Genomic DNA, 22001 nt, shown 5'->3' on the forward strand with positions numbered 1-22001 from the left:
GGAGAAGACAAAGAGGTGAGGTGAGGTGGAGATAAAGTGAGGTGAGGTGGAGAGAGAGTGAGGTGAGGTGGAGATAGATTGAGGTGAGGTGGAGTGTTCTTTTTATTTCCCCTTAAAATTTATTTCCCCAGAAAATCTCTAAAATTCTACATATTCCCTTTAAAATTTCACACCCCGGAAACTATTTAGCTTTCCCGAAAGCGCTGACCTTTTTTTAGTTTGTTGAAATTTGGTAGTGATCCCTGGAAACGGTCGGTGGGCGGCAGTAAGGGCAGTACCGGTAATGTGGCTAACAAATGGTAGTAAATTAGTAACCCCTGAAAACCCTTAAAAACGGTCGGTGGATGGTCAGTTAAGAATAACTGCACGGTAATCGAGGGATGTTGGAAGACTTTTTTGACAAAGTAACAGTCCAACATCATTGGGTCCTGCCGATAAAACATGTAGTATTGTATATTTGTATATGGTGGAGGAGTTTAGCTGTTTAGTCTATAATTTATTCTCTTTTTTTTTTGATGAACACTATAATTTATTCTCTTGAAGCCATTTAAGTTTTTTTTTTTTTGAAACCTAGCCCCATTTAAACATGTAATTGAATCTCAAGTATATCTTAATTTTCTATCCGAAATTTTAAAAGTGATATGCAATATCGTACCAAATTATAAAAATAATTTTTTAGGTGTATCAAAGTACAAAATATACTTGTAACACGAGAGGATTACATTGTTTTCTAATATACGAAAGTAATTCTAATTTAGAAGAGAATGACTCAGTCGAAATTAAAATATGCGATTGCTATATTACAGGAGAAGGGGTATCGGTCATATGCCACCAAACCTCGGTCATCTGCCAACAAACCCACACATATGCGAGAAAAATAGATTTTTCTTAGATAGGATGAAAAAGAAGAAAAAAGGATATAAGCGAAATTACTCTGAAAAAAGAGGTAGAAAAGAAAACAAAAACTCAACCGTCAAAATGATCAAACAAAAAAAAGTTAGGAACAGATAAAAAACTAGTCATGTACATGTGGCTAAAATGCATTACAAAAAAAAATATTAGGGTGAGAAAAGAAACCTTGAGACGATCTAGTGGTTTTAAATAAATATCCCTGTGACCAAAATTGAAACAATGATGCCTACAATGAAGAACTAACATATTATCTATACCAAATTAAACCAAAGTTCTAAGAATATGGTAAACATGGAATCTATCATTAGAACAAAATGGTTCGACAAAAAAATCATTAGAACGAAATGTTATGTCATGTGATTTGTGTGATGCGAACTATACACTCAATAACATCAGAGTAACACGAAAATAAAATTTTAACTACAAGAATTATACGTATAAAAATTTAACTCAGTTGTGCATCAGATTACTTTGAAAATTAATTGTTGCACATTTACTCTAGAACATTTCCGGTTCACAAAGAGAATGTTCTTATCTAGTAGTAACATAAATACTTATAAGATAAAGATAGTTCAAGCAGGTTTTTTATGTATAGGATTCAATATTAACTTGGAAATTTCTCCTCTCTAAAAATGAAGATTCACACATGAAGATGAGGAAAAGATTTAGATGTTAGTTTGATCTAAGATAAGTGTGATTGGTAGAGTAAGATGATTTTATAGAAAGAAAATCAAACAAAAATGCCTAAAAGTAGCAATTTACGTGGATTAGGAATAGAGGTTACTTATCCAAGATGAATGAAAGGATTTAATTGCACGTGAGCTCGCATGTGAAAAGTGAGAAAAATGGATAAGAAGTGGTACTCGGCAATTGGGTTGGATCATTGACGTGTTAAACCTCTCTCTCTCATCCACTTGCCTATTTGATTTGGCCTCATTTATTGACCACTTAGAAGACGCCACGTGTGTTTTATTTCACTTTTCATCCTTCCACGAGCAAATCATATCGTAGCTTCCAAACAAGTCACAGTCATGAGAGAAAATTAGAACTACAATTCAAATTTATAGCTATGACCTTTTGCAAATCTTAGGCCAAGTTAAGGTATTATGGAGAGCAATACAAATGTTTCTTTCAATACTCATCAATTATCTTTCTCAAGCAATCACCAAATGAAACTTAAATAGCAAAATACAAATGGCTCTACACTTCACAAACAACTGTTATATAATTTCAATATTACTATAGAACGCTGTTTAGTTAGCTTTAAATATACTACGATTTATGAGCTTTTTTGTCAATGCAAAAAATTTCAATCCTAGAAAAATATCATATAATATATCCATTGAGTTTTACTAGAGTTCTTTACGTCTATATAAATTCATAATACTTATTACCAATGAACATTCGCACCTAATCTGGCATCAATGTGCTTTGAGCAATAGAACTTAGTACTTAAAATAACTATTAGGAAAGGGACTTATTTGCCTCTCTGAGGTTATTTGAATGGATTACATAGAAACTAAATATGATATTATTAGGGATTCGGGAGCCAAGTCTCTCCGTCTATGTAGTATGTTCCAATGAAGGGTTTTGCCTCTTCGTCGCTCAGAAGTCGTGCCCAAGTCACTCTTCCAGTCGAGTTAGCTCCTGGCCCACTGCATCTGTACTCTCCATAGTATACACTCCTACAAAAGAAAGAGATAACTCGTCAGAGTTAGCATCGATGTGTTTAATGCATGTAGTAATTTAGTTCCTCTCCGATTGCTGAAATTTTATTTGTTAGCACGGTTGTTTTGTAACTCGCATGGATATGTTAACTATGTACTTACGTTTCTCTCTTTTGGTCCCCCCAATCACTCCACCCTTGAGAAGCAACCACTTTGTCCATATAGGTGAAGGAGAAAACAACCCTAGAACAATCACCCCACGCCCTTCCTAGATATAGGAGCCCGCTCCCAGTAACTACACTGTCTTTGAAGGAGAACCCACTTGACATTGTCGAATTCGTTCGCTTTTGTGCTGTCACTGATGCTACCTTTTTCGCTATCGAGTTTAAATAGCAATTCTACAATAATACAACATAAGAATCTGTCAGAAAAGTAATCGAACTAGCCCATAAATGACAAGCAACAAAAGTTGTCAAAAGCCCAAGGACAGGCCCAGTAAGTCATGAACTACTTACTAACCTCGTATAAGGATCTACCATAGCCAAAAATAAAATCAACAGAGCCTTGAATGAAGCAATTCTTGAAGTAGTGAAGTCCCCTGTGATCATAAAGAGTGTCTTGACTTCCATAGAATCTGCAATTGTAGAATGCAGCTTTCGTGCCCGATATTCGAAGAGCTACAGCTTGCTCTCCTTCAGCTGTGTTCTGTATCATCAGTGCTCAAACAAATTACACTTGTTTCTTTTAGCCCATGGTCGAGTGAACAGATTAACGGAGTCTAATGGCCATTCATAACTTGTGATTAATGAATAAATTCGCATTATAAACGCGCCTTCCTCTCAAGTCTCATCTACCTTTTTATACATTTATAAAAGAGAGGTTGATCATCATAAGAATAAAATAATACAAGCTTGTTTGGGGCTGTGTTGGGTGTTGCAATTGGTTTGGTTGCCCAAAAACTCATTTTGGGAATTTTCTTCTCACCATCCTTTGAAAAAAGTGAGGGGTTTACATAATAAGAATGGATACATTACTTGTAATCACTCAATAGAAAAAGTGAGATCAACACATGTAGTGCGAGGCAGGAGGCCAGAAAATTTTCATGACAGGGGGGGGGGGGGGGGCACATTTTAGTAAATAAAAAGGGAAGTGCTAGAATCACAAAAGATTTTGACAAAAGAAGTTACCCAGCTGATGTGGCGGTTGTGATATTTACCTCTCAATGGCCTAGATTTAGTCAAACTTTCAAACAACAACCGCCACATCAGCTCGGTAACAACTTTTGTCAAATTTTTTTTATGGCTTTAGCATTTCCCAAATAAAAATGGCCGTGGTGGTTGGGTTTCTCAAATTGCATCTACGATTTGATCGTATTTTATTTTGCTTAACATCTCTATGAATTTTGAAAATCTAATATGTATTATAAAGTACAATTACTTAATAAATTTATTCTAGTGTAAGTTCTAATATATTGTGCACTTTATTTGATCATTGATTAATTAAATGAGCAATTTTCAACGTATTTTTGATAGATAAAGAAACTTTAAAGACATTCCAAAAGTTACTTGCAAATACTAAATTAAAAAAGGAAAAATTAGAAAGTAATGTTTCTCAATTTTACGAGCATACATTATTTGGATTACAACAAATGAATTACAGTGAGAGAGCAAACTTACATTCGAATAACAAAGATAGAAATGTAACTCTTTTCAAATGGACTAGAGTTGGAAGAGGAAATAAACTAAAAACTCCTTATCAAATTTGAATGTTATTACGAAATTTATAGTCAAGAAATAATATGCGACGAAAAAAACTCTTATAAAACTTCGTATGTGATTATAATGATTTTTTGTTTTAAGTTTTGTGCTTCTATTCTAGGTTTTAAGTAAATTGATAATGGATTTGTTTTTTTTTTTTTTTTGATGAAATAGGATTTGGGGGTTAAAAGGTGAAGAAAGTGGTTATAAATGAATTAATAACGAATTCTCACTTGTATTGATTTTAAACGCACTCTTAAAGGGAACTCCACATTTGGGTCATGGGAGTATGTGCCACGATGTGGGCTCGGCCCTCAACACATGTTAGTCAAAGTGGTTGAAAGTGTTGACATAAACTCCTAAATCTTTGAGGGCCTAAGTTCGATTCCCAGAGGAAGTGGAATCCATAGTTATTGAATTTAGGTTATTAAAAGGTATAAATAATAAATTTGTCGGGCTTTAGGTCTCTTTAATATGTCGTTGGGTTTTAGACCTCTTTCATTCATAGACATAGTTTCACTTATAGGCGGTTATCGTACTTATCACATCTCGATGATATATCAATGCCATGTAATGACTAACGTAAGTCGTAGTTCATACTCAAAAAAAAAAGTGAGGCATTAGCCTACAATTAGTGGTTGGAGAAATTGATTATCGAAGTCGTCACAAGGCATTGATACACCAAATATGTGATGAATTTTAAACTCTTACAGGACAGGGCCTAAATGCCAACTAAACAATATACTTTTAATAACCAAATTCAATAAACTATGGATTCCACTTCTTCTGTGAATCGAACGTGGAACCTCTAAAATTTTGGACCTAATGTCAACAGTGTTATCCAGTGGGGCAACTAAGTGTTGACAGTGGTTGGACATGTTATTAGTTCTAAAAGCTAAATTCTTTTTTCCTCTACGTCATTTGAACACGACCACCAAATCTTACATTAAACCCTCGTAGGGCCGAAGCATGTATGATTTAACATGTATCAAAAATATAAACTTTAGCAACTCGCAAAATGTACCTCAAATATCATGTTGGTGGCCACAAAGTAATCACTGTTGACAGCAACGGTTGCACTATGAAACGTATTCAGCGTCTTGCCATCCATTCCTACTGCAGAGGCAGTGTCGCTTCCCGTTATCCTTGGTGGGTTTTGAGAATCCCCTATTAGTGTGATAAAATGCATTGGCTTAGGGATAACAATCTTCTCCCTAAGTATGACATATATAATGAAATTAGTATTCATTCTTAATATAACTAAAAATTTTTAACATCTAACCGCAAACGGGAAAGAAACTTTTAGCGACAGTTTTGTTCGTAAAAGGCAACACTTTTGTTAAGGTGTTACTAAAAAGTTAAAATATGTTGCTAAAAATGACATTCCAATAGAGTAACTTGTCATACACTTATAGTTCTATGAGTTTAAGTATTTAGCATACCTATAAAGACCTGGTTTGATATCCAAAACCACTCTTCTTTTATTGTGTACAGGGATACTATCAATGGCTTCTCTTATGGATTTAAAATCACCACTTCCATCTTGGCTCACTGTGATTATCATTTTATGTAACTCAGCTTTCTTCAACTTTGGGTCCAGTACTGGTTGCCCTGGAGCAGCCATGGCTTCTCCTCCCCATGTAGTCTTTCTCCTATGGTTTTCGACGTTCCACGATACCCATTTCTGATAATCACTTTCTCTCTCTGAGTTCGATGAGAGACTACAGCCGAAAGGGAGGATGATTGAGAGAAAAAGAAGAAAGGAAAGAGAAAGGTATATAGAACTATGAGGAGCCATGAAAATATGTCAATGACTAGCTTAGAGGCAATTCTACAATTTATTGTGGTTTGTGAGTGTGGGAGGGGGAGGTGGTATTGAAGTTTTGAATATTGAATGAGATATGTAAAAGGACACCTTTTTTGTATTTAAAAAATATATATTCACTAAAATAACCTACCATATTCTTGGTGCTTTATTATTTCTTGCATTTAATTGAGCATATCTTCTTCTTTAGAGATAACTAAATGAGTTTTCTATATTAAAAAAGATACTCGCGCGTATCATATTTCTTGCCTACAATTAATTATATGTAATCGATAAAATGCACTAACAAGATATATATAACTAAGATTCGGATCACACTCTATTACTCTAACACATAACTTTCCACTAAGTATTTTGTACTTGGTGATATTTTTTTACTTTTTGATCATCGTCTTAATATGTTCCGTTAGAGCTTGAATGGTCAAATTCAAATGGACTCACAACGTACGAGCAAAAATCTGACTCGAGAAGAAACCTTGAGTCAAATTAATTAACTTAAAAAGTTTTTTTTTTTTTTTTTTTTTTCTAAAGTAGCTATCTAATAATTAATTCACCATCAATCTCCTAATGAGATTTGAAATGCATAGTTGTCACACTTTTTATTTATATCTTACAAGATCATAATTTGAACCTTGCTCTCATATATACTGGCAACAAATATAAAGTGAGCTAGGGATAAATTTTATGAAATCTCCCCTCAGTTATCTACATATTAGTATCCTATAAATTTGAACATTTCATAATTAACCATTTAACCCTAACGATCCATTTCTTGTTGTCTGTTAGTAATTTGTCTAGACCCCATATTCTTTCTAGTTGCATGTTGGGTCCAATCTTTCTGATTTTTTTTTGTAGGGTGGGGGTTTTGAGCACTTAATAGTGTCTGGTTGTTGCTTGTTGGACTATATAGCTAGGTAAGAAGTCAGAAAGGGGAAATGATTTCAAGGCATAAGTTTTGGAAGATTTTAGGTGTTTGTTTGAACCCACTAATATTCTGCTTCAAACCTTGGCTCCAGACTGGAAATAGATATATTTTCAAAAAGAACATTTATTTGTTATCTTATTTTATTATGCACATCTAATAAAAACTAATTTTCTTTTTGCAAAATGTTAGTGTTTGACAAAAAAAAGTGTCTTTATTTAAGAGAAATAATAAAACAGCTAGTTTGGCAACGCGAAAATTCTCAACTTCAAAATTTGATTTTATTTTTCCTGACTTCTTGATTATGATTTTATAGTTGAAAATACATAATTTTTACATATATGTGCACACATTTTATTTGATTTAATTTTAGTTAGGCTAGTTTTTTTTTCCTAATTTTGGTGGTAGTGGTAGTTTATTTTTTATTTATTTTTTTTTAATTGTTCAGCGTGTGTCTCGAACCGTGACAATGGTAGTTGATACGTACACGGTGGAAGTGTTGTGCAGTGAAAAGTAGACAAGTAAAATAAAAGAAATTAGATGAAGTATACAACAAAAGAAATGAAAACTAGGACTAGAGAGGGGATCCATGTTTTAGTGGAGGGTGGGGTCCAAATTTGAGGACACCGATTAATTGAACTATTCAATAAGTTGATGAATAATAGTGTAGTACATAATAGTAGGAGTATTGGGTTAGGTGATGAGAGAGTTTGAGAAAGAGCTGTCCTCCATTGTTGGTTTCATATTGGTGGTGGTGGTGGTGGAGATACATAATCCATGATCCATCTTTTCAACAAAAGGAGGTGAACCCTTATCTATACATGATTTATGTTTTTCCCTTTTATTTTCTTAGCTAGCCTAAGTTCCTACCCTTTTCTCTCTAATAACCTTGTTAAAATCACGATTGTATAGTAATCGGAGATATGAACATAATGTAAAAGACACGATAATTTAACGTGGTCCGGTCGAATACTCATGACCTACATCCACGGAGAATAACTTGTTTATTGATAATCACCACATACAACTGTATGTGGGTTTGATCGGTTACATTGGTCAGACATAACTCGATAACTCGATAATTTAAACTCTGTAACCCAACTCATATTTATAGAGTGATTCGGGTTATCTAGTTTCCTAAGTTTCCTAACTAAACTTAGGAAAGAATACAATATAATTAAGAGATATCTTGAATATATGAATATATCTTCTGATCTTCATATATCTTGGTCTCTTCTTTTATCGTCGGATCTCTTCATCTCGATCCGTCTCATATACTTTGTATCTTCCAATATCTTCTATATCTTGTATATTAGTAGTCACCATATCCAATATATCTTCTATATCTCAATAAACCTAGCTAGATAATTTAGTTGCATTAGAATTTCTTATAACTCAAGCCCCAAAAAGATGAAAAAGAATATTCGAAGAGATTGTTATATACTAAAATACATTAAAACTAGCATTTCAACAATTAAAACTACCCAACTAGAAATAGCTATCTTGATAAAGTAAATCTAAGGGAAGAAGGAGAGTACTTCAGAACTACTATTTAAGTTTAAACAATCTATATACACCATATAATTGTGCTCAATGTTTTGATTCAATATAGGAGCATTATTAGAAATTTGATCTTATAGTTATGTTGAGAATAAGTTTCATCAAGTCTGGGTAGTGTAGTCGGTTATCACGCTAGTCTCACACACTAGAGGTCCCCGGTTCGAACCCGGGCTCAGACATATTCTTTTACTTTTTTATTCAACATTGCTTGATATTCCGCGCGTCCAAAATTGTAACCTCAACATTGGGTACCCAGTCACCCACACTTAAAAAAACACCCCTATCTTTTTTCAATTTTGCCTCTTAACCTCACTTTGTTCTTCCTCATCTTTTTCTAAATAGAGGACGCCAAAGGATACTCGCATACAAGAGTAAAGATTAAGATAAATTGGGGAGATACTTTTTAAATCAATATAAATGAATAGATCGTTTTACGAACATTTCTTTTATTGTGAAGGTAGGAAGTTAACTAGATATGTAGCTAAATCCAAGCCTTTGTAAACTAAACTTCTCCCTCATTCTCTTCCTTACCTCAACAACATCTTCCCATCTTTCAGACATGGCATACATATCTGATAAACCACTTATTGTAATTCTATCAGGTTCCACTAGTTTTATCACTTGTCCAACCACAACCTCTCCTAGTCTTGAATACCCATGCATTTTACAAGCACAAAGCAATGCTCCCCATATAACGATATCGGGCTTAACATGCATTTTTCGGATCACTTCTAAGGCTTCCTCGATCAATCCGGCTCGCCCATATAGATCCACGACACAACCATAATGCTTAACATTTGCTATGATTCCGTATACTTCACTCATTTTGGAGAAGTACTTGAGCCCTTCTCTAACTAGTCCTCTATGGGTACAAGATTGCAGTAGCCCAAGAAATGTTGCACCATTTGGGGATTCATCTAAAGATACCATTTCTTCAAACAACTTAATGGCTTCTTCGGCTCGCCCATTCACCGCCAACCCATTTATCATACAGTTCCATGATTCAACGCTTTTCACAAGCATCCTAGAGAAGACACACATTGCTATATCTATTGACCCACATTTTGAGTACATATCAACAAGACTAGTTCCAAGCGTTACATTTAGTTCGAATCCTTGAATCACAATATAACTATGAATAGTCCTACCTAAAACTAAAATTTGTTCTTTACCACAAGCACACAAAACCTTCACTAAAGTGGCATTACTAGCTTCAACATTGATTTTCCTCATTTCAAGGAATAATCTTATACCATTAATCGAATACCCATGACTTATATACGCGTCAATCATCGCTCCCCATGACACATTAGTTCTTTGATGCATTTCTCCGAACATCTGAATTGCACTACTAAGATCACCACATTCACTATACATATGTAAAAGAGAGGTAGTACCAAAGACACCATTGTTGAACCCACATTTGATGAAATGAGGATGAATCTGTTTACCCATTTTAAGAGCTAAAAGATTAGCAGATGAGGTAAATAGAAAGCAAAATGTATATTCATTTGGTTGAAGGCCTTGAAGAAGCATTTTTTGGTAGAAAGTAAAGGAATTAAGTGAGTTAGGATCTTTTGAATAAGCTTTTATTATAATGTTGTAAGTGTAAACATCTGGCTCTTGAATTTGTGAAAATATTTGACATGCTAAGGGAATGTTTGGAGGATTCAATGAAAAAGAACTTACGAAAATAAGCCGGCTCATCGCGAATACATTTCGTGATAAACCCACAGTGACTATTGACCCATGAATTTGATTGAACTGAAAAATGTTTTTGCATTTTTCTAGTTTAGATAAAATGGGGTGATTTAGATTAAGTGGTTGATGGTGGATAAAGGCTTGGGGGGTGGTTGATTTTTTGGGTAGAAAGGTTGTAATGGTGTGGAGGAGTGAAGTAAAACGAACATGACTTTGGCAATTTGGGGGGAAAAGGCTTGAGGATATGCTCATTGGACTATGGGAGGAAAAAAAGTTGGAGGGAGTTTCAGTTTACATTCATAAAAACAGCTTTGTTTATTTAATTAGGGCCTTCCTTATAATTTGAACAATGGCCCCAGACTTTATTGTATTTTTTTTGTTCGGCCATGTGTTTTTTCTTTGTTGCAAGTCATCCATCTGTTTATTGTTGGACATTTTATGGTAACATACACTTCCCCTTTTCTAACACCCTCTCTGTTCCTGAGATTTCAAAAGACACATCTCAATTGGCTAATACCGGATTCGATTGAAAGAAACACCAGTGTTATATTCCGGGTGTTAACAAAGAAGAACTGAAGGTTGAAGTTGAAGAAGGTAGAGTTCTTTATATTAGTGGTGAGAGAAACAGAGAGAAAGAAGAGAAGAACGATAAATGACATCGTGTTGAACACAACTGTGGGAAGTTTCTCCGTAAGTTCAGGTTGCTGGAAAATGCAAAAGTGGAAGAAGTGAAAGCTTCAATGGAGAATGGGGTACTCACTGTGACTGTTCCTAAAGTGGAAGAGAAGAAACCTCAAGTCAAATCCTTTGACATCTCTGGTTAAAAATAGAAGAAATGTGGAAAATAGTTGTGTGTAGAGTCTTGTTAGGGTTGTTTGGTGTCATCAGGTATGTAATAAAAGTGGTCTGGTCTAGTTTTGAGTGTTATTAGTATTTCTTATGTTATTGGGGAGTTTTAGAAGAGACTGTAAAATGGAGTATTTGTGAAGTTTCTGGTTTAAACTTGAGTTTGTTATCCTATTTTGTTTCTTGTGTTTTAAATGGTATCATCTCGAGGTTCTAGGGCTGAATCTAAGTCGAGTCCTCGGATGTGAGAGTGAGTGCCAATACGTTCTATTCGAGTTAAGTCTCGAGTCTCAGAGAGTTTGAGTTCCGCCATTGATTGTTTCTGTTAAAAATAGTGGAAATGGAAAGGTAAAGCGAGAGAGAACATGGAAGAAGCAAACGAAAGTGACCGTCACCCACATTAAAAACAGGTGCTTATAGAGAAATCGGGTCAATGACCATTGACCCGAGTCAATACAATTTCTGGATGCTAACAGCCTTTTGGCCAGGTGCCTTTAGAAGCATCCTACAGTTTTCCATACCAACACGATAAATACGACGACATAATGATTTAAAAAGTCGAATGGGTCTCTCTAGCTTTATTATTTTTTAGAGTTAATTCCTATATGGCCCCCTACTTTGTGACCAGCTTCCTTTATGGCCCTTTTTTTTTCGTAAATTCAAATATGGCTCCCTTTTTTGAGGTAAATGTCCTGATTACCCTTCTTATTAATATTCTCTCTCTCTCTAGAAACTCCGGCGAAGGTCTGTTCAAGAACAGACCAGATCTGTTCAAGAACAGACCAGATCTGTTCAAGAACAGACCAGATCTGTTCTCCGGCGAAGGGGAAACCCCTTCGCCGGAGTTTCTAAAGAGAGAGAGAGATGAGGGTAAATTTTTTTTTTTTTTTAAGGTCGCCGACCGGAAAATTTTCCGGCCGGCGACCTTCGTCGGAGAAGAAGGAGTGACTTGGAGAGAGAGAGAGGTGAGTTAGAGAGAGAGATGAGTTGGAGAGAGAGAAAGAGGTGAGTTGGAGAGAGAGGTGAGATGTAGAGAGAGAGATGATGTGGAGAGATATGTGTGGGGGAGTAGGAAGCGAGGTGGAATTCAAGTTTTTTTTTTTTTTTATGTTGAAAAAATATTAATAAGAAGGGTAATCAGGACATTTACCTCAAAAAAGGGGTCATATTTGAATTTACGAAAAAAATGGGCCATAAAAGAAGCTGGTCACAAAGTAGGGGGCCATGTAGGAATTAACTCTATTTTTTACTAGCACATTTCTAGGTATTTGAACTTTTTATTTTCACATCAGCATAAGGTATAGTTTTTTTTTATTTATAGTTAACAAAACAATAGTTCAACACAAAAAAATAATAAAAAAAAATAAATAAATGATAATACTAAAAATGAATGTGACGGTGGTTGTGACGATGCAAGACATCTATGATGTCAAGTACACCCAATCATTCAGGGAGTAATGTTGTGGAACAATAAAAAGGACAATTCTAGACAAAATCATATTTGGCCTGTCATGATTCACAGTTCTATGGTTCAGAATCATCCAAACCACTTAGTAGTAATTAATCAAAGATTACTTATAAAATAAGACTGAAATACGTTTTCTAAGAGTCATGTTAAATGACCCAAAATTAAACTTAACTACTGAGGGAACGGTATTGTGGTCGGCTCCAATTGGGCATGTCATTTCTCTCTTCCGAGGACTTGACCAATTAGAACCAAATACATCAACGTTAGGCCTTGTGGTCAGCTCCAATTTTGTATAGCGAGTCATTTATGATATTTCTTTTCTAGATAGTTGAGAAAAATGTGTTTGAGTGGCCAGTTATCGAGCTTATCACATCTATGATGTATCAAATGTCAAATATCACGACGTGCGTAGATCGTAGTCCTCTTCCATAAAAAAAAAAAAAAAAAAAAACATGCCGCATACTAGCATGGTTTTCATTTCAACCAGAAAAAAGAAAAAGCATCCCTTTCCCACAGACTGTTTCGTACCGACTCTATCAGTCTCTCTCTCTCTCTCTCTCGTTGGGTTTGGCAGGGTTGGAAAGTAAAGAGAGTCAAATTCTTGTCAAAATAGTTTCTGGAACAGAAGAAAAATGGCGGACTCCCACTTCACGAAAGGATCAGAAGTTGAAGTTTGCACAGAAGAAGAGGGTTTTAAGGGTGCATGGTTCTCTGGTACAGTTCTAAAACCCATTAACAAGAAGAAAAAGATCTTCATCGAGTACCATAACTTGTTAGCAGATGAAAAATCATCTAAGAAATTGAGGGAATTCGTCGATATTGTCAATGTACGACCTCCTCCTCCTCAAGAAAATATCGATCGGAGCTTCAATTTGAGTGATATGGTGGATGCGTTTCATAAAGATGCTTGGTGGGAAGGGGTAATTACAGATGTTCTTGATAATGGTAGGTATTCTGTGTATTTCAGAGATTCAAAAGAGCAGATTGAGTATTCAGGATCAGAACTTCGGCGCCACCAAGAATGGATTGATGGGTCTTGGGTTCCTCCTCCCTTAGAAGATGATAATAACCAGAAGGTACATTGATTGTTTTAGGGTTTCTTGAATTGGGTCTTTAATAAATTAGGTTTTATATCTAGGACTTAAACCTAAACGCAATTCAACTAGAAAAAAATTAGATTTAGATAGATTAAACACCATTTTCAATTTCTTCAATTTTGTTAATTATCTTTGTTCTTCAATGGTTACTTTAGCTATGAAGATGATGATTAGAACTCTTATTTGGTTTCTTGCAATTGGGTATTTGTTTAGAAACATTTCTTTCTTTTCTCAAACTAAACTTGAAAAATTCCAATGCTTACTTTGTTTCTAAACTCTTGGGCAGAGTATATCATGTAAATCAGAATTGCTTCCGAATTGGTTAAGCGAGGGAACGCTGGTAGAGGTTACTAGCGATGAAGAAGGTTTCGCTGGTTCTTGGTTTGCTGCAACCGTTGGCGAAAAGCTTAATGACGAAACATACATAATAGAGTATCAGCACCTGAGAACAGAAGATGGTGAAGCACCCTTAAGAGAAGAAGCGAACATTAAGCACATCAGGCCATTTCCTCCTGATATTCGCCAAGTTGATTGTTATACTCGGCTTCAAGAAGTTGATGCTCAATACAATGACGGATGGTGGTGTGGTGTGATATCGAAAGTTCTTCGAGGTCCAAGATACGTTGTCTACTTCAAGGATAACAAAGAAGAAGCGGAGTATGACCATTCTCAGTTAAGGCCTCATCAGGATTGGGTTGATGGCAAATGGGTCATAGCTTCTAAGGTATTATGATATCTTAATGTTGCATTACATTTAAACTTTCTATCGTGATATGATATTTCAAAGTTCTTAATTTTTCAAGTTTAATCGTATAAATTACCGTCAACTAGTTAAAGGTTTGTCTGTGAATTATTAGGACTGAAAAGTTGTAAATACACAACCTAATTGTGTCCGCCAGGTTAAGTATGTTGAGATTGGTGACCTCGCTGGTAGCTTGGGTTGGTGCATTCTAGAACAGCTAACATTAAACCGTTATAAACCTTGGTAGTACGAACAGACTTTCTCTTATCACGGTGCAATTTTTATATTCTTGGGCCTATTGCTTTAGAAGTGGCTCTAGACAGTACTAGAAATTCGTAGTCATTGTCCCGATTTGCACTTTATGAAAGATCCATGAGTGTGGTTTTGGGCCTTTCTTGCCCCCCCACCCCCAAATGATCTTGGGCTTCTCTCACCCCAATAGTTAGCTCAAGAGGTAAGGCAGTATTACCTCACACTTGTGAAGTAACCACTGACCACCACCAGAATCAATGTGGGACTAACTTCAACAAGATCATTAACCTTTGTGATTCTTAAGATTCTGTTCCTTTTGTTCATAGAAGATACTTTTGTTTAGCTAACAACTAACTTTTTGATTGTTATTACCTCCAGGTTATGTGATGGGATTAGCTCTAATAGAATTCGTCAACCTAACGTCTGTGTTGGATGGATCATATAGTGCATTTCGTCCAGTCTTTGGCGAGATTTAGTGAAAAAATACCAGTTGTTAAGGTACCTTTTATAGTATTAGCGAATAAATAAAACGCCTGAAGGTTTTGTTTACGTCTTTGTGATACTGGTTGTTGTAAATATCTTTGTTAATAGTACTGTAGTTAGTTACAGTACAGCTATAATGTTGATTACTTGATCTTCATGGAGTAGCTACTATATGAGTACTCAAAGTTAGGAGGTGCAAGCATGCAACCCATACGGGTTGCGCTGAACCCTACCGAAGTTCGGGTTTGAAAGACCAAAGGCACTCACCCCGATTGTTCTCAAGGTCTCTAATGAAGAATTCTTCGGAGTCCCTACCTAATTTCAGTCCGGGTTAAAAAAAATGTGCTCAAACCCTCAACCCCAAGTTTTCAAACCCTCAACCCCAAGTTTTCAAACCCTTTCCATGGTCCCGATCCTATGTCAAATCCGATTAAGCCCCTTGGGCTTACAGCTTACTAGGGATTCAACTCTGGAATCTGGATCGCTGGATGGAATGAAAACATTTTCAATAAGGGAGAAATGAAGTTAGTTCCCCACATGTTTCAGATGAATTAGGATGTCAAATCTATATTGAGGTTGCGCTGGTCTCTAAATAGTAGAACAACCATATTCTAACAAAAGAAGGAAAGTCCATTAAATGCTTCAAAATTTTGAAATCCAGATCTATAATTCAAATGACAATGAAAGAAATAAAGACACCACATAAATGGGACAGTTGGCTGATTTGATAGGTAGACTTTATGAGATGAATATAATACATGAACCATAAAAGATACAAGTCCATACTTGTTTAATAAGTAAACCAAGTTAAGAATAGAAACTTAGAGGGGGGTAGTGGTTGGGGATTTGGAGGGACATTGCCATGTCCCTCCAAATCCTTTGTTATTGGTTGGGGACATTTTAAATGTCCCCAAATGTCTGTGTTATTGGTTGGGGACATTTAAAATGTCTCAAAATGTCCGTGTTATTCGTTTGAGACATTTCAAATGTCCTGAAATGTCTGTGGTATTCGTTAGAGACACGAAATTACGGACATTTCAAGACAAATTGGTTTTGGAGACATGTGAGGACATTTTAGTGTAAATTTAGAGAGCTTTTGGAGAGAAAATGTCTTTCAAAATATGGAAGACACTTGCGGACATTTCATTAAGAAATATAAAAATAATTATTATTATCAAATTAGATTAAATAATTTATAATAAATAATATATAAAAATATTAATTATTATAATACTTTATTATAGTAATAATGATATTATTGCCATTACTATATTATACTATTATTATATTATTATCTTATTATTATATTATTATACTATATTATTATTATCTTATTGTATTATTATTATTATTATTATATTTTATAATATTATCTTATTATATTATTGTATTTTATAATACTTTATTATAGTAACAATACTTTATTTCTTATATTACTATATTATTGTATTATTATTATTATATTATTGTATTATTATTATTATTATTATATTTTATAATATTATCTTATTATATTACTATGTTATATTATTATTATCTTATTATATGTTACTATATTATTGTATTATTATATTATTATATTATTATATTATATTATAGTAATAATGATATTATTATCATATTACTATATTATATTATTATTATATTATATATATATATATATTAGTATATTATATAAAATAATACATATTTACCAATTGTCCATCAATGTTCACAGATATCTACGGATGGCTACCAAAGTCGAAAAATATATTTTCGAAATAATGGTACAATTATTTTTATTTCATATGATTAAACGATAATGATAAAATTAAATAAATAAATGTCCACTAATTGTCCATAAATGTCCTCAGATATCCACAGACGTCCACAAAACTCGAAAAATATATTTTTAAAATATGAGTACAAATATATTATTTTGTATGGTTAGACAATAATGATAATACTAAAATAATAAATGCCTACCAATTGTCATCCATGATGAGATAATAATAATAATAATAATAATAATAATAATAATAATAATAATAATAATAATAATAATAATAATATTAATAATATTAATAATAATAATAATATTAATAATAATAATAATAATAATATCCACTACACATTTTGTCCATGGATTCAATATGTTGAAATGTCTCCAAAACATTTTGTCTATAAACCAAATGTCTTGAAATGTCCATAAAGACTTTTTGTCCATGAATCAAATGTCTTAAAATGTCTATAAAGACCTTTTGTCTACAGACAAATGTCTCGAAATGTCTTAAAATGTCTCGAAATGTCTACGAGACATTTTGTCCACGAATGTCCTCCTAAATCCCTATCCACTACCCCCCCCTTAAAAGTCAAGCAACTCAAAAACATCTAGTTTTAATACCAAAATGTGTAAGTGGTTAGGGTTCCTTTGAAATGCATAACACTTCACACCAACCCGGTGAATTTGAACATGACCCATCTTTTTTTTTTTTTTTGAATAATATGATTTAATATTAAAAGAAACAGAACATTACAGATGAAGTGTGGGGTGAACCTAGGCCACCATGGTCGCTAAGAATCCACCCCAACTCCCGAGTTGGCTAAGAGATGGTCACTAGGATGCCCATATTACAACAATTCCAAAAACCCATCCCATGATTCCACCATACTATTGAAGGTGTACGATTTGGCCCACTTGTATGATCTACTCCATTGGTAAATAAGACATTTAGCCGCGAAGAAGATATGCTCTGCCGACCTTGATTTATCTCTGAACACTCCCTCATTCCTAGCGTTCCAAATAGCCCAAGGTCCGAGATGGATGGATACGGGGAACATCACCCATCTTGTCATAAGAGTATAAGACTATTTGGAACATCCCTCTTTTTATTTATAGAAAATTTCATCTAAATTCAATTATGTGATTTCTTTTTTCAATTTCAAAATTTGACAGAAATGTTTGTGTGTAGGGACGGATGATAGTATTATGTGACGCTTACATCCTTGTCCAAATGATTTTTTTTTTTTTTTTTGCTAATTCCAACTTTATTACACTATACTATAAAATTTATTTGGAACAATCTAAAAACTGATAATCAGATGGAGTTACAACCTTCAAAAGCAGAACAAAAGCAAACGAAAATAAAATACACTAACCATTAAAAAGAAGTTCTTTATTAGAAGGGGTTCCAGTACAAGACCAGACTAGATACTACTAACTAGGATTTTTCATTTGTTAGGGTCCTTTCTTAATTAATCTGAAAAGCTGAGACAGGGTGGGATTTTGAAATACCAGCAAAACTCTTGAAGGTAATTTTTCCGGTAGGTGGATCGTCGACGTAAATTTCAGTTAAAGTGACCCAAATCATGAGTTCTCTTGCTTTGACACCAGTCAGTTTTCTGATCTTATTCTTCTCAACAACGGCAGTAACAATTGGTGCATAAGAAACTAAACTCCCAATTGACTCAAACTTATGTTCACATTTCTTCTTCTGTTTCAACCATACAAACCCTGTTTCTTCAACATGACCACACTCTATTATATCCTTTAATGGTAGCAACCCATTTGGTAAACCAACTTCTGTCAACAAGAACTTGCATTTTTCTTGCCCTATCTCATCTCCATAGTACATCACTGCCTTGGATTTCATCTCTTCTATCATTTGAGCCATCTCTCTCTCTCTTTCTCTCTCTACAACTCTCTCTCTTTCTCTCTCTCTCTCTCTCTCTCTCTCTCTCTCTCTAAATTTGATGTTGAGTATTGATCGTGATTTAACTACGTGGGTGAGGTGAGGTGAGGTGAGGTGAGGTGGGGTGGGATGGATAAGTAATAATCGAGGGGGTTCAAATATAAATAGGAAGTTGTGAGATTACCCTTGTTATTGAAGTGAATTACCACTTTGCCATTTGTTGAGATATATGCTAGAGAAAACCTATATTCCTGTTTGGGTATGTGAGGGGCAAAGCTGTAGTTTGAGAGGGGAAAGGAGGAGGGGTATTGGTTTGACAATAGTATTATTGAAATAAATGAAATGGTTGGGGAGGAGAAAGTTGGTTTGTTAGATGGAATTAAAAGAGATTCAGAGAGGAGGGGAAATGATGTACGACTTCTCTGGTCAAGGTCAGACTAGAATATCACACAAAACTTACACTTCTCTTACACTTCGTCGGTGCTGAGTTTTAATTATCGGTGCCCCCTTCTTTTGTTATGAAAAACCTCATTTGCACAAGGGCACACCAGGAGGGTTCTTGTAATAAGAAGGGGTTCCAATAAACTTCTCGTTTTGTATTGGGCCCCCACCATTGGAGCCCCAGAAACTAATTGTTACTTACTCACAGCACACCCCTCCCTGCTAAAATGATCATTTCTAGAAGCGCCCATCGCAAAAATTGCTGGAGGCGTTATTTATGATAAACACTCCTTCACTTCTCTTACCTCCAACAGTTTTTTAATCCACCCTCATTATCAACAAGACGAAGAAGATGAAGAAAACAAGGTGTTGTTGAATACACAGTGATATTGTAAAACTAGCTTTAAGCGAAATTAACATATGAACGGAGATAAAGTTGTTTGAAGTTGTGGATCTACTAGAGCGGGTAATGGCTTCCTCAAAACCCTTTCCCGATATATATTAATAATTTCCTACCTCTGCCAAATGTTACATTGTTACCTATAGTTACTTAGGTCATATAAGTTATGTTTACGATAGAAAACATCCGGGCCATGCTTAATGTGAGGGAATGAAATGCAATTATCATGAATTGCATTCCATGATACTGTTTGGTATGGAAGAATGTATCCGGAGGCATCACATTTCGATGCAGGGGCGGAACCAGAAAATAGTGTGAGGGAGGGCAAAGATGAAATCTAAAAGAAGAGATCATACATAAAAATTCTGTGGGAGTCAAAATTACTATTAGAAGTCAAATTCCAGGGAGGGCCACTGCCCTCCCCGGCCACCCCTAGTTCCGCCCCTGTTTCGATGAGAAATGCTATTCCTCTAAAAGGAGGAATCCTTAATTCGGGGGGCGGGTGATTTCCGATTTTCATACGCCCTACATCAGGGCTTTAAATTTTGAAGACCAAATTCGAGCACACTTGCAATTGGGTAGTGTTTTCTCTCTTCTCCCTTCATCTTCTATGTCTCACGTCTGAACCAGAAAAAGTCCCGCCAAAGGGGCTCTCCCTTCGCCGGGACTTAGATAGCGAGAAGAAAGAGAGGCAGAGAGAGAACAACGAAGGAAGATGGAACGAAGAAGAGAGAGATAGAGATGTCAACGGAGCGGGTTTGGGATGGTTCATCCCCTTCCCAATTCCTTCTCGTTAGTAAACGGATTTTACCATAACCGTCTCAATAATTAACTAGGTGGTTATTCAATTACCATACCCCCGCGATTAAAAATTGCTAAATCATTACCGCTCCACCCCGCTTTGCTCCGTTTAAGAAGAAAGGAGTCGGGTTGGGTCCAAACCAATTTTTTTTATTTTGTTTAAAAAAAATGTTTTAGTTTGAAGTAATACATTATTGTTAACAAAATTTTATAAGAATTTGAGTTCCTCAATCATAAACACTATAACTACTCAAATATTATAAAAATAAACTGATAAGATAAGATTAAAGTTTTAAAAACATAACTTTAAATGTGACATATATTTAATATAAACCATAATACTAGGGGCGGGTCGGGGTTTACTATCTAATGCCAAACTCACCCCGAAGGCGATTTTTTTAAACTTCATACCAAACCCCAAACCGTTAAATAAAAGGGTCGGTAAAATCCGTCCCGTTAGCGGTGGGTTTGGGCGAAAATCCGCCGGTTCAGACCAAATTGCCCCCCTAGAGAGAGAGAAGAGTAAAGGAAGAAGATGCCGTAAGAGTTGATAGTGGAAGTCGTCGGAATTGATGGTGTAGGTCGCCGGAGTTGATGGTGGAAGAAAAACTCAAAAAAATTGGGCAAGAACTGTTTGCGAGAAATAAAAATCTCCAAAGTATTTTGTTTCCACCCAAAAATTTAAGTCGATGATTTGGGGAAACAAGAATAATTTCTGGACAAAAAGGTGGAAATCCAAAAAAAACATGAAACAAACACACCCTTAAAGTCGCCGGTAAAATGTCGCCGGTCGGAGTTGTCCGGCAACGGTCGACGACTCCTTGTCTCTTCTCTCTCTCTTGTTTCTCTCTTCTCTCTTTCTTCTTGCTATCTTATCTTCCTCTCTCTAACTCTGGCGAAGGGGAGGAACCCCTTCGTCGAAGATATAAAAAGAGGGAAGAGAGAAGAGAGAAGAGAGAAGAGAGGGAGGAGAGAGAGGGAGGAGAGAGAGATAGAGAAGAGAGGGAGGAGAGAGAGAGACAAAGATAGAGAGGGGGGAGAGAGATAGAGAGAGATAGAGAGATAGAGAGAAGAGAGGCAGAAGTATTTCCAGAGATGGTGAAAGTGTCACCAGAATTTATAGTGAGGTCGTCGGAGTTCATGGTGGGAGATGAAGAAGCGGGAAGTAGTTGAAAATATAAGTGTTTGGAGGGAAAAAAAAAAAATTTGTTTCCACCCGAAATTTTGTACCTTAGAAAATTCATTTATTTCTCCAAAGCACCGACCAAAAATTTATCTTATTTCACCATAGGAAAATTATGCAGCATATGGGCGACAATTTGGGCCACTTAAATGAGTTGTGCCTTCAAATTTATATGTTTTGTTGCCTAAGTCTGAGTTGCCCTTGCCCAACCCCAGATAGTCTGAACCCGAAAGTTGAAAACTACCCGCCTTAGATAACCATACCAACACATCC

The 22001-nt window shown here is 35.3% G+C and overlaps 3 protein-coding genes, 1 non-coding gene and 1 pseudogene across 5 annotated transcripts; 2 read left to right on the forward strand and 3 right to left on the reverse strand.

The window, feature by feature from the left end:
- Window positions 1-2037: 2037 nt before the first annotated feature.
- On the reverse strand, window positions 2038-6239 carry LOC147569075 (putative pectinesterase 53). Of its 2 annotated transcripts, XR_015231171.1 has the most exons (6): window positions 5779-6239; window positions 5361-5550; window positions 3099-3284; window positions 2742-2977; window positions 2343-2597; window positions 2038-2161 (listed from the first exon to the last, which is right to left on the reverse strand). XR_015231171.1 is itself a non-coding variant. In XM_086655536.1 (5 exons), the coding sequence occupies exons 1-5, from the start codon at window positions 6132-6134 to the stop codon at window positions 2447-2449; spliced, it is 1119 nt and encodes a 372-aa protein (XP_086511662.1). In that variant the 5' UTR covers window positions 6135-6239; the 3' UTR covers window positions 2220-2446. The 2 variants fall into 2 exon arrangements, 1 of the variants encoding a protein (XP_086511662.1); XM_086655536.1 differs by lacking the exon at window positions 2038-2161 and having other exon boundaries at window positions 2220-2597.
- Window positions 6240-8748: 2509 nt separating this feature from the next.
- Window positions 8749-8822, forward strand: TRNAV-CAC (transfer RNA valine (anticodon CAC)). Its single transcript has one exon. It is a non-coding gene; the product is annotated as a tRNA-Val (tRNA).
- A 286-nt stretch (window positions 8823-9108) lies between these two features.
- LOC147569077 (pentatricopeptide repeat-containing protein At1g50270 pseudogene) lies at window positions 9109-10098 on the reverse strand (annotated as a pseudogene).
- Window positions 10099-13100: 3002 nt separating this feature from the next.
- Window positions 13101-15389, forward strand: LOC147569078 (protein AGENET DOMAIN (AGD)-CONTAINING P1-like). Its single transcript, XM_086655537.1, has 3 exons — window positions 13101-13734; window positions 14042-14479; window positions 15128-15389. Exons 1-3 carry the CDS (start codon window positions 13291-13293, stop codon window positions 15134-15136), a joined length of 891 nt encoding a protein of 296 aa, XP_086511663.1. The 5' UTR covers window positions 13101-13290; the 3' UTR covers window positions 15137-15389.
- Window positions 15390-18280: 2891 nt separating this feature from the next.
- Window positions 18281-19028, reverse strand: LOC147569079 (uncharacterized). The gene has a single exon (XM_086655538.1). It carries the CDS (start codon window positions 18883-18885, stop codon window positions 18463-18465), a length of 423 nt encoding a protein of 140 aa, XP_086511664.1. The 5' UTR covers window positions 18886-19028; the 3' UTR covers window positions 18281-18462.
- Window positions 19029-22001: the final 2973 nt, after the last annotated feature.

This window comes from Eschscholzia californica, unplaced genomic scaffold, assembly GCF_041429995.1.
Source record: "Eschscholzia californica isolate CP2 unplaced genomic scaffold, dmEscCali1.0.p SCAF_1, whole genome shotgun sequence".
Lineage (NCBI taxonomy): Eukaryota > Viridiplantae > Streptophyta > Magnoliopsida > Ranunculales > Papaveraceae > Eschscholzia > Eschscholzia californica.

Bases quoted from the DNA above. Each gene is read 5' to 3' on its own strand.
- LOC147569075 (XM_086655536.1), bottom strand. From the start codon at position 6,134: ATGGCTCCTCATAGTTCTATATACCTTTCTCTTTCCTTTCTTCTTTTT. The intron at 2,978-3,098 runs GTTAGTAAGTAG...GTATTATTGTAG, and splicing joins ATGGTAGATCCTTATACGAG to AATTGCTATTTAAACTCGAT. The intron at 2,598-2,741 runs GTAAGTACATAG...TTTCTTTTGTAG, and splicing joins GGGGACCAAAAGAGAGAAAC to GAGTGTATACTATGGAGAGT.
- LOC147569078 (XM_086655537.1), top strand. From the start codon at position 13,291: ATGGCGGACTCCCACTTCACGAAAGGATCAGAAGTTGAAGTTTGCACA. The intron at 13,735-14,041 runs GTACATTGATTG...ACTCTTGGGCAG, and splicing joins AAGATGATAATAACCAGAAG to AGTATATCATGTAAATCAGA.
- LOC147569079 (XM_086655538.1), bottom strand. From the start codon at position 18,885: ATGGCTCAAATGATAGAAGAGATGAAATCCAAGGCAGTGATGTACTAT.